The 12295-nt window shown below is 31.4% G+C and overlaps 1 protein-coding gene across 1 annotated transcript; it reads right to left on the bottom strand.

Annotated features, from left to right (window-relative positions):
• Positions 1 to 1827: 1827 nt before the first annotated feature.
• Positions 1828 to 3278, bottom strand: LOC132062551 (aspartic proteinase CDR1-like). Its single transcript, XM_059455102.1, has one exon. It carries the CDS (start codon positions 3262 to 3264, stop codon positions 1912 to 1914), a length of 1353 nt encoding a protein of 450 aa, XP_059311085.1. The 5' UTR covers positions 3265 to 3278; the 3' UTR covers positions 1828 to 1911.
• Between the last annotated feature and the right edge of the window lie 9017 nt (positions 3279 to 12295).

Raw genomic sequence — 12295 nt, 5'->3', positions numbered from 1 at the left:
AAAATAAATGTTACCTTAGAAATTACAATAACAATGTACCCAATGAAATCTCACAATATGGGGTCAAGGGTGGGTGAAGTGTACGCAGACCTTACTCCTACAATGTATGGAGACTATTTCCGAAAAACCCTTGATTCAAGAGTGTTTTTAATATTACGGGGAGGGAGTATATTTTTTAAGCCTCTCAAAGAATACATCTTTTTTCTCTCTTTTCAATTCGATCACTTCTTCAAAATAAATGGAGTAACTAATTCTCTGTCGCGTCTTGCAAACATTATGCGACTTTTTTCCTTCTTGTATTTACTTTTTTAAATTAACTACAAGCAGATCAAATTATTAGCACAGACATTATAATCTCTAACTTTTTCAAGTCTTTTAATGATTATTATATTACTAAGATTATATATAGTGAGCATTTTATTTCTATTTCGGTCGTATAACCAGTGATCGAGAAACTCAATTATATAAAAGTAGTAATTTGCAATATATATAACAAATTTTCTGAATAAAATATATATGAAATAATAACGTATGAATTGTCAAACGATTTTATCCTTTTTGTCAAGCCATTGTTTTCTTTTTGAATGGATACATAATATGCGATTGTCATGTCTTCTTTTCGGTGATGTCATTTAATTAATCTTGGGTGTTGTTGTTCTTATGAATAACTCTCTCTCTCTTTTTTGCCTCTTATACTTCTCATTTTCAAGATTCTTGGTACTATATATGTTTTGAAATAAGTTTTAAATTAATTAAAAAATCATGAGGAACTTTATAATGAAATTCCATTCTTGTGTTTATATCTGTGTTAATGTTCGCCAAGGAAATGAAGTTGTAGCTTAATTTTTAGTTCTTTCCTTAATTTTTTTTTATTTTAGGCTTATGAGTGGTAATTTTGTATACACATAGCAAATGTGACATTGCAGTTTTGTACACTGATGAATATGTGAATTTTACGAACCGGACGAAAGATGCAATTATAAGCAGAAAAGAGAATACAAGCATTTTTTTTTTTCAGAATAAGCGCCATTGTCATTCACACATCCAACGATGAGAAAATAGATTGGCACGACCAGATTGATTTATGGTTGGAACTAAGTATGCACTTATGCTCAAGTGACCACAAATAAGAGAAGTCAAGTAAGAAGGAAATTATATAGTGTGCTCTGTATTCAAGGTAAGACTTTCAAAATTTTCAATTAGAAAGATTCAGAAGATTGTGTTGGACTTCAAACAATTATTTTTTTCCAAGTATGTGGACAAACCAAACAAAAGCAAGAATTCGAATGACAATTCCTTTTTATTTTCCTTTTCTCTTATTTTTGTTCCTTTTCTAATGAAGCTTTTATCTTTATTATCATGTTAGTTTTACTTTTTACGTATTTATATTATCAAATTCTATATTATTTGTAGGAGAAAAAATATTTTAACGCCGCGCGAAGCGCGATCAAATTCACTAGTAAACAATACATGGTAGACAACAATTACTACACGATTAGGGATGGCAATGTGGCATTGTGAGTCTTAACTCGCAAAATTTTCAATCCCGCCCCGCACTTACCCTATAGGATGTAACCCGCATCATCCCATTGCCATCCCTATACTAGATGAGCAAATTCTTACAATTGATTGTCATACTAACCTACTAGGCAACTTACTAGGAAAAATAAAGTCTCATGTCTACGGTCTTTTAGTATCTTGAATGTTAAGATAATCAACAGTATACGAGATTAATGGTGGCAATAAAATACGTGTATTAATGATATATCAGGTTAGAAAATCAAAAGAAGAAATACCAAATGATGCTCGAAAAAAAAAAAAGATAAAAAGAAATAAACTAACATATCAATATTTGACGCTCAAATAACATACTTTAGATATCGAACTTCCACATGATACATATAAACCTCGTCACAATTTGGCACAATTTTTGGGTTTAAAAGAAACTTTCATCTTGTCAAGATCATAGGCAACAAAGAAATTAGTTTGTGCTACATTGCCAAATATAGGCAAATTTTTAGTTGGGGCAAAAGCAAGACAAACAACTCCATCTCCGATACTAATAAAACTATTTATCGCATTCAGCTTCACCTCTGCATCTTGAAATTGAAACCTTATCAATGGAACATCTGAAACACGCAACCCTCTGTAACACAACTTGAAGAATTGTGTTGCACTGCCTTTTAAAGGCTTCAAATTTATTTCGCTCTTTATTGTCTTTTTCATCTTTGAATATAAATGTGTTGGTAAAAATGTAATTGTGGTCCCTGAGTCTATCGCAATGTTCCCCTCGTGAAGATTTTTTGTTGAGTTATTATTAAACCTAAGTGTTTTATTCCCAATGGTAATTCCTAATAATTTCAAGAAATAATAAGCTTTTGGAGGTTTTATAAATAATGGGGTTGAAACCACATGCTTACCTGAAGAAAGCAAAGCTTTTTTTCCAAAATTCAATCTGCTAGACACATTCACTTGGTTCAATGGGACTAAACAGTGTGAAAATCTATGGCCAAATTTAGATTTAATTTGGGACACAAGTGAAAAAGGTGAAGCCCCAAGACCAATAATTCCAGTTGGTTCAACATCACCTATAGCAAGATAATTTCTCCTTCCACAACCAAAAGTTATGTTGGAGACGGACAATCTCCTTCGACGAGTAATATTTGTTGCATCGTCGAATGTGAATGTCTCACTCACCAGAACACCAGAACTAAACGACTGATCGTTATAACCAGCAAAATATAAACATGTCTTTTTCTTGGGGTCGCAAGAGCTTCCAGGAAGATTCTTGCATCGAGTCGAGTTGCAAGAAATTGATTTGTATGTAGAAGAATCTTTTGGATTAAAAATCGGAGTTTTTTGCTTGTAGCAATGGATACAAGGCTCGCATTGTATCCATATAAGATCACTACCGGTGTCAACGACAGCTAGTTTGTTCCTTGGTTTCGTTCCAATTGAAATTTTTGTAAGATATAATCCCTTAATATCAGGAATTATCAAAGTTGATAGTTGAGAATTTGACAATAAGTAATTTGCCCGATTGATGGAACGTTGTAACGCGTTTTTCATTAGTTGCCTTTGATTTAAGGCAGGGTTGTAGAATGGTGATTTTGGTGAGTCGGGGTGAATGAGTTCAATGCTAAAACCATCATTTTCTGATTGTGCAAAGTGAGAGAGACTTGATAATATTGTTGCTGCAACATAGAATAAGATGAAATAATGGAGTTTCATGATTTTCTCTTGATGGAGTTTCAAAAATCTCATAAGTTTAATTTATATGAAGAAAAATGTATCTACAAATCCTGTTACTTATTAATTGTGGTCGACTCCAACATTAATAAAGTTTTCCTTCGTGGTTAAGTTTGAATTTTAACGTTGACTCATCTGAGTTTCAATTATTGCATGGATTAGCTCATATTGAAAAAGCATCTAATGGCAAATTACACAAATCTATGAATAAATATATGAAATTTGATTGATCTTATCCTCACAGTATTGATTAATGGGCAATTTGCACGATTATCCTTATTCGGGGGATGGTCTTTAATTTTTGGCCCTCAAATTGTTAGTCTTTAATTTTCGTCATTCGCCTAAAATATCCCAAGGTTTTGGATTCGAACCCGGCTCAATAAAAAAAAAAAACCGCAAACCAGAATTTCATTGCAAAGTTAGGCTTATTTGGGCAAGGCCTAACTTTTGTATAATTCCAACAGAGTAAAAAAAGAATTTGTCTCGCAAAGTTTCGCAAGACAAACTTTTGCCTTAAGGTATAATTTTTGTGAAGTCTTGCCTTCCGAATTTTTTTAATTTTTTTTGTTTTTTGACTGAGAGGAATTCGAACCCAGAACTTCGGGATATTTTCGGCCACCTTTTTAAGTGAAGGGAACAAGTGAAAGACCAGCAATTTGAGGACAAAATGAAAGACCGTCGCCTTTGAACGGATATTCGTGCAAAAAATGATGATTAGTGAATGGTGAGCCCATTATTGCTGTGGCCTGTGGCGAAAAAGGGTCCAACTTATAAACTCTGTTTTTCAATTTGGTTAAAATTAAAGGATATATATACTGAAAATGATACTACATAACAAGACTTTAAAGCATTGGGATAATTTTGTATTTGTTCTTACGAATAAATACAAAATTTAAATTATATACTGTATACATGGATATTTCAATACTAGTCTCACGAGTCCATGCTAAGCCCGGGCCCAACTCTAGATATAAAAAATAGTATTTTAATTAAAGAAATATAAATTATGTTGGCAATAATTAAACTTTAAATAAGTATATTTTCAATATATAAAAGCAAAATTTTCATTTCACTCCTTTAATATCTTAACTTTAATTTTAATGAAATTATTTACTTCAAATTAAATGTGGAGCCATAATTTGAAATATATGAGTTTCGACTCCTAATTTTTTTTGTTTAGTTCTAAATTAATGAACTTTTAAGACAAATACAGAATTTGAACCAAAGTGTTACCGAATCCGATCAAATCGGTGGCTGAAACTCTAATTTGGCCCTTCTTCAAACTCATTTTGTGTTTAAAAGGTTAATTTTAGTTAACCAAACAAGAGATTTTAAAGATAATCGGGTCTTGATTGATAATATTGTTTTCATTTTCAACATTATATGGCATCATTTAATAATTTTTAAAACTATCTGAAGATCATTTTTGTATTAATCTTGGTAAACACATATGAGCTCATTAAAGTATAAATATAACGTAAAAGAAATGCCTACATATGAGTAAAAGAATTTTCAGAAATTCTCAAATTTCATAATACAAATATAAAGTAAAAGAAGTGCTTCCATGTAAAAATCTATGATAATCAACAAATGAAAAAGAAGAAAACAAAGAGCAACAAGAAGCAAGAATATCTAGCGAAGAAATGACTATTTTATAGGTTAATAATAAAATCAATAGAAGAAATGAACAGGGAAAATAGATTGCAGCGGATGGACATTCTCATGTCAGGGTCTGGGTTCGAGCCTGAGTATGAAAAAATCCTTTGTAGGGAGCGCTTCCCCCGAAAGGGCCCTATGCAATGCCAAACTGGATTAGGCGAACTCCAATGCGGGTACCGGAAACCAGATAGAAAATAGGTAAATAAGCCAGAATGTTCGATAGCTTTTAAAAGGTAAACCATAAAAACAAAAAATAAATTTGACTTTAAAAAATAAGATCAGGAGCTAGAAGTAATTAATTGAAAAGTTTGACATTTTTTGGGAAAATTTTGTGAGGACTACAAAAGCCCTTTTGTAGTCCCTTATATATAATAGTAATAAACATTAAGAAAGAAATAATCCAAACATTATAATCCCTATATTACTAATCCTTGCCTAATTTGTTTCTAATCAAACCATCCTTGTTTCAAAATTATGCAACCATTATAATGCGGGATTGCGATAGAATGATTAGCAATCACTGATTATCTAGCGTATATTCTTTATTTATTTTTTCCTGCAAATGTCTGATACTTCGATTCATCGGAGATAAAGAATGAAATAAACATTATATAATATGAATGTAAACGATTGAAAGATGAAATCAAGATTATTTTACTCTTTTAGGTGTTTAATCTATGTAAAGCTGATCCATACAGAAGTACTTATCCCTTTTTTACCCTGTATACAATAATGCTCCCAAAATTGCAACATGAAATTATATCAATTTGTCTCTTACTAAAAATGAAATTGTCGACTGTACACATTATAAAATTGTACAACATTTTATTCGACAATTATTTTTCTAATTCCAATTAAAAAAAAAAAAAAACCCCGATACTAACGATACAAAAATTACATCCCAAATGACTAATAATAGAATGGTCACTAGTTATATCTCGTATGATAGAATCTCGTGAACCAAGCATTCGACCGTAAAGAAGGGGATTACTAAAGGAAATTTCCAAACAATAAAATCACTTCTAGCGAGACTAAATTCTACAGATTTGATGGTCGTCCATGTCACAGAACCTTTCTCTAATCAAGAATTCCATTATTGTTCGAATCGGAACGAATTCAATTCATTGCGTTGAAAATATCATGATTCCCGCTACGAATCGAGGTAGAGTCGAGACATAGAAAAACTTAATAATGTGTTATTCCCCGATGTCATAGGTTACTTTCCATCTTCATCCCCGTTGATGTTACTCAAAGCGATCACTATCCTTTTCTTGCTTTCTTTCTTGTTTGACTATAGACATGAATCTAAGTCAAAGGGAGAGGAGCTGAAAGCCACTTGACTATAAGGAGAGGAGAGACCATTTTCATGCGAAAGTGACAGATTAGTTTCTAGTGTCAGTCAATCAAGATTCGCCATCAAGAGTGGGAGGAGCCTTGACTTTAGGTTTGACCGGTCTCATTATTCACACAATTTCCTTGTCCATCGATTGATCACGCGCGTAAGCTGACTTATTTTTTGTTAAAAAATATGAAAGAAAAGAAAATCAAAGAAATTCTCACGTTGCAACTTTAGATGTGTCCTAATTTTATTAATTAACTTTGTACTTCGATTTCACTACTAAAATCTAACAAACTCTTACGCTTATATTTTTCTCCCTTTCTGTTTTCCTTCCATGTCGAACTTTCAATTTCTATCTAGGATACTAGAGTAACATTTTTCTCGTTTTCCATTTCCAGCTTGGTTACAATCAGACGTACTTTTTTCTTTTTTTCTTTTCAAATTCTCCTTTTATGACATTTATTATATTTTGTAGTTTAACCAGAAAATAAAATGATACAAAATCATTATAACTAGGACTCTAAAATCGATGTATTATTAGCAAACTATGGCTGGAACCCACCAGGTCCAGATTAAACTAAATGCATTACGTTTCGTGTCAAAATGTAAATTTTCTTGCCAGATATCAGTTTCTCATTTTAATTTTAACCATTAAATGCTAGTTAATGTTGTTAATAATTTCCGTTCTTTGTTTCCAAACAAATCATAAATTAAAGCCCTCAGATCTGTTGGACACACATAAACTTGATTCACTACTCGGAGCTGGCAATATACATGTAACTAGAGAATTGGCCCGCGCTTCGCGCGGTGATTAAAGGAAATTATAAATTTTCTAACTAAGAAAATAATCTTTACTCTCCGATCAATGTCATATTCTCTTTGTTCTCCAATTGTAACATTATCAACTGTTCTAATTATATTATCAAGATTGATACCAAATGATAAAACAAAATCAAATTTAATAAATTTAACATCGAACAAATGAGAGAGAATTTATTCTTAACTAATAAGCCAAAATATATATTCTTTAATACATTTCATTTCTATTTTCGTAGTCAATCCTTTGGTCTTTTTCTTTTAATCTAAATATTAGTAAAAAAAATATTTTCTAGATCTTTTAAATAAAATAATATGAAATGAAAAGTAAAGAAAGAGGATTACATTCAAGTCATATACTCTTTCCCTATTGGTTTTCCTTGTAAATTTTTTTCTTTAACTGTTTATCTTTTTCTTTCGTTTCCAATTCACTAATTTTGGTTCCTTTTTCTTCCTATTCCCACCTTACCCCTCCTCTATAAACATGATGTCTCCAAGAGTGCCCGTATAGTCGTATGTTTTTTTTCTTTTTTTTCTTTTTTTCTTTTTGCAATTACCGTGCAAAAACGTTAAAGAGGCGAATAAATCTTTTACCTCTTCCGATCTAATCTTGAGTTACATAGTATACATCTTAAATAGTGAAGAGAAAAGAATTAAAAACATTGTTCTTTTAATTGGGTAAAATGATAAAAGAGTTCAAAATAATAATTAATTTTACAGAAGTGTCATGACCCACGTGATCTCCCTATACTAATCCGACACAAGCCATATTATTCACACAGTGACAACAAAGATGAGAAAAATGTTTTGACACCTTTGCAACACACCTATGACCAATATACTGCAACACAGACCAAAAAACAGCAACAAAATGAAATGAAAGTAAAAAGTATATACAAACTATAAATTAACAGTGAATCAATTTCATTAAATAAAAGCTTGCCAAACTTGTTCACCACCTAATAGAAGTTGATACGGAGATATTTATGATATCATCATCTTGATCTGATATTTAATTTTATTTACATACATACATTTATTTTGATATGCATAGGTGAGGCCGTGAGGGTACATTTCTTGAAATATTTAATATCTTAATAATAGGTAATAAGAATATTGTTAAGACAAAAATAATTTGGAAACTCATCAAAATGTAGTTGACATAAATCAAGTGACCACAATATATATAAAGCTGAATTGGAATTTGGTTTTGGGATAAGGTAAAGAATTGAAAGGGACAAAGGATAAATGACAAATTACATTACAATTTAATACTCATAATCGTATAATACAATTCAATACCCATAATTGTATTGTAATTACTTTTAACAGTTGGAGAAATGAAACAAATCCGTTACTAATTTGAATGCTACTGCTTATGACCAAACTAAAATTGATCTCCTCCTCCTCGTAATTATGTTTATAGTGAAAGTTGTAATGCAATTTCAAAATCTCGTCTCTTTTTTATAAAATTCATAATTATGTATATGAAGAACATTTTAGTAAGGACATCAAAGATAACATTTATAATACCAAATAGGATAAAAGAAAAATGAGGAAAATTAACATCATTTTTTAAAATAAGACCAAATTTATACAAATCATATATACTATAAATAACTCTCATACTCCTAAAATTATGTCTACACATATGCTTCGAAGTTTGATTAACAGTCTCCCCTCATTCCTACTTTGAGCCTATACCAAGCTACAAAATTTATTGAATGGGGGAGGTGAATGGTTTGAAACGAAGATCAAAGATCTATAAAATCAAGTTTGTATCTCATATGGAAAGCAAAATGAGACGGGAGCTTTAATGGGTAGTTTGTGTTTCATTTTTTTCATGAAAAAAGTGTGAATCTCCCCCTTTTTTTATTATTAATAAATATAACCTTTATAATCCCGGAAAATCTTAAACAATATTTTCCACAGTTAGATGATAGACGAAGAGAAAAAGTGTAATTAAGAAAATTAAGAGATATAACTAACGAGAATTAAAGAGTGGTTTTGAATTTTTTAATATACAACACATTAATTTTAAAATGAGAAACGATGCATGATCTTCTCGACCATAGAGATGTATCACCTCTTCAAAGCCTAGCTTTATATAATATATAGATGATTACTTGCAGCTTGCAAGAAATGAATAAAAAAGATCACAAAGAAACCAACAAAAAAGAAAAGTTATACTGCCTTTCATTCTCGGTACGTATATGTCTTTTGATTCATAAGCATCATAATGAATGTGAACTTCCATGAATCGGCTATAGTCACCGAGACTACAATAAACCAAAGATATCGAGATTCATGACATTACCTTTTAAAAAACCAACCACAAGCCAATGGCAAAAACTAAAGAGAGAAAGCATCATAAAAATAAGAAAATATAAGAACTTAACATATAAAAATAGAGGAAAGCATCATGCAATGCAACACATAAAACCTGGAAACAACCTACTATCATGAAACTAACGCAGATTAAAAATAAAAAAAAATAAAAAAAAGACACATTAACGAGAATCGAAGATGGCAACCTTTTATACGCGGAATGCAAAGACTTATAATGATGTAATGATAAATGAAATAACAAACATTATGAGGACTTTTGCACTTCCAAAAGTTGTGGGAGTATGGAAATAAAGATCACTAAATTTTTACATTAAAGAATATGAAGTAAATGAAGAAGTAGTAATTGACACTTTTTTTTTTTTAATAATAAAAAATAGAAAAGTTAGAGAAATTGTCAAAACAAGGAGAAAAAAAGATAAATAGGAATAGAGGCCATAGAGAGGTGTCACATCACCTTATCTATGCCTAACTTTATATTATATATAGATTTTTCACTCTCTGTTTTTCTATGAGATTTGCGATATATTCAAGAGATAGAGTTGTTTCCTTTTCTATCATTTACTACTTAATTTTGAAATTTAGATTCTGAAAAGTATATATTTTCACGTTGTATTGAGTGACAATTGGTTTTAACTATTTTTTTCCGTTGAACATACAATGATACAAACATGCATGTGCATTGCAATTTTAGATTTGGTGAATGCAAATCTCAACTCGTTTAGTCTTTTCAATATCCTGTTTGTTGTAAATTCATAGTGTATTATAGCCCCTAAATCCATTAACCTTTTTTTTTTTTTTTTTTTTTTGTTTCATTTTGAATACATTTTCAGTAAAAATATGAGCCCAAGATTAATTATGGTTATTGCTCTTGTGGGTGTTCTCGTTTGCGGAATCAATGGCGAAAAGAGTTATAGTAGGAAACTATTGGGAATCCGTCCAATTGAAGTACCTGATCAATATCCATTGGTAACAGGTAAACAGGATTGCATTCCATCTGATCAATCAAATCAATATTATGGCTTCAGTAAGACTCCTGTATGTGAATCAATGGGCGTCCGTTCAATTGAAGTACACGATCAATATCCATTGGGAACGGTGATTGCGTTCCATCTGATCAATCACATCAATATTATGGCTTGATAAGACTCGTATGTGAATCAATGGGCGTCCGTTCAATTGAAGTACCTGATCAATATCCATTGGGAATCGGTAAACAGGATTGCGTTCCATTTGATCAATCAAATCAATATTAAGGCTTCAGTAAGACTCCTGTATGTGAATCAATGGGCGTCCGTTCAATTGAAGTACCTGATCAATATCCATTTGTAACCGGTAAACAGGATTTCGCTCAATCTGATCAATCAAATCAATATTCTGGCTTCGGTTGGACTGAAGTACCTGATAAATCAAATTAGCATCCGGTGGGTGTCGGTAAGCCACTTTGAACCAGTGATTAGGATTCTGCTCAAACTGATCAATCGAATCAATATCCATTTAACTTCCGTTCGATTGAAGTGCCTGATAAATCAAATTAGTTTTCATCTATGTAAGCAATTTTGTCACGTTATATTACATGTTTATACATGTAAAAATTAATAAAATCTTTACATGAGCAAAACACTAAAATGTGTGTTGGTGACCTAAAAAGAAATCTACAAGTGGGGCAAAGTAAGTACACTGTTGTTATTGATTTTGGGACATATAACGCACGACAACAATATGGTACGTGAATAGTCCGAAAGATTTCTCTTCAACACCTTCATCCCTAGCACAGCATGCAAATGGCACTCTTCACTGTTCAAAAAGCTTTAAGTTAGTAGAGGGCCCCAATGAAAATGATAAAAAATGGAAGCTCGGAACAGGCACCAAAAACATGGAAAATAGAGAGAATCACCAGTTGCCAGCGGTTGTCTAATTTACTGGATTATCAGGAGCAGGAATATGTTAATATGATAAAAAAAAAATGTTGGAATATGTTAATACTTACCCTCAACGAATGATCAAATATAGCAAGCAATTTAAAGTTGGATAAAGAGTTTCATCCCGAAGTTTGCTCTATTCACCCAATTTTTTTTCCAATGTTCAATAAAGTTCTCTAAATCCTAAATTAAAAATAGTCAAACTATGATGAATCTTGCCAGATCTCCCTTCCATTCCAAAAGAAAAGAAAAATACGCTCACACACAAAAAGAGGAACTAAAAGATCCGAGCGAAATATACATGTATTTTTTCACGACCTCCTCTTTTTCTATAAGATTTGCGATTCATTAATTAAGAGAGTTGTTTTCTTTTCCATGATCATTTACTTCTTTTGATATTTAGATTTTGGAAATATATTTTTTCACTTTGTATCTACTCACAAATTTTTGGTTTCAACTAACATACAAACATGCATGCAGGGGCGAATTTATGTGTGATTTTTGGGGCACGTGAACCCATAGTCTTTCCGCAAAACTAGATATTTTATGTATAATTTTTTTAGAATTGATCTAATATTACTTGCTAGCACTCATGCTACAAAAAAGCTTAGTGGTGCACTTTGTTAAAGTCTTAGTTATTTACGAAGAGGAACAAGAAGCAATTCCCACTCAATCCATTTTTTAGCAATGCGCCCATGTTCTAAAAATTCTAGTTTCGTCTCTGCATGCATGTGTGTTGCAATTTTAGATTTGGAAAATGTAACTCCCGACGTTTAGCCTTTTCAATATTCTATTTATTTTAAATTCACAGTGTACTATATCTCCTAAATCCATTAACCTTTTTTGTTTAATTTTGAAAACATTCTCAGTGAAAATATGAGTCCAAGATTAATTATGGTTATTGCTCTTATTGGTGTTCTCGTTTGCGGAACCAATGGCCAAAGGAGTTTTAGTAGGAAATTGT

This window comes from Lycium ferocissimum, chromosome 7 (genome assembly GCF_029784015.1).
Source record: "Lycium ferocissimum isolate CSIRO_LF1 chromosome 7, AGI_CSIRO_Lferr_CH_V1, whole genome shotgun sequence".
Taxonomy (NCBI): Eukaryota; Viridiplantae; Streptophyta; class Magnoliopsida; order Solanales; family Solanaceae; genus Lycium; species Lycium ferocissimum.
The sequence above is the reverse complement of the archived record's forward strand: the minus strand, read 5'-3'. Positions and strand labels throughout refer to the sequence as shown.

What these genes read in the sequence shown, in the direction of transcription:
- LOC132062551 (XM_059455102.1), bottom strand. Translation starts at nt 3,264, where the DNA reads ATGAGATTTTTGAAACTCCATCAAGAGAAAATCATGAAACTCCATTAT.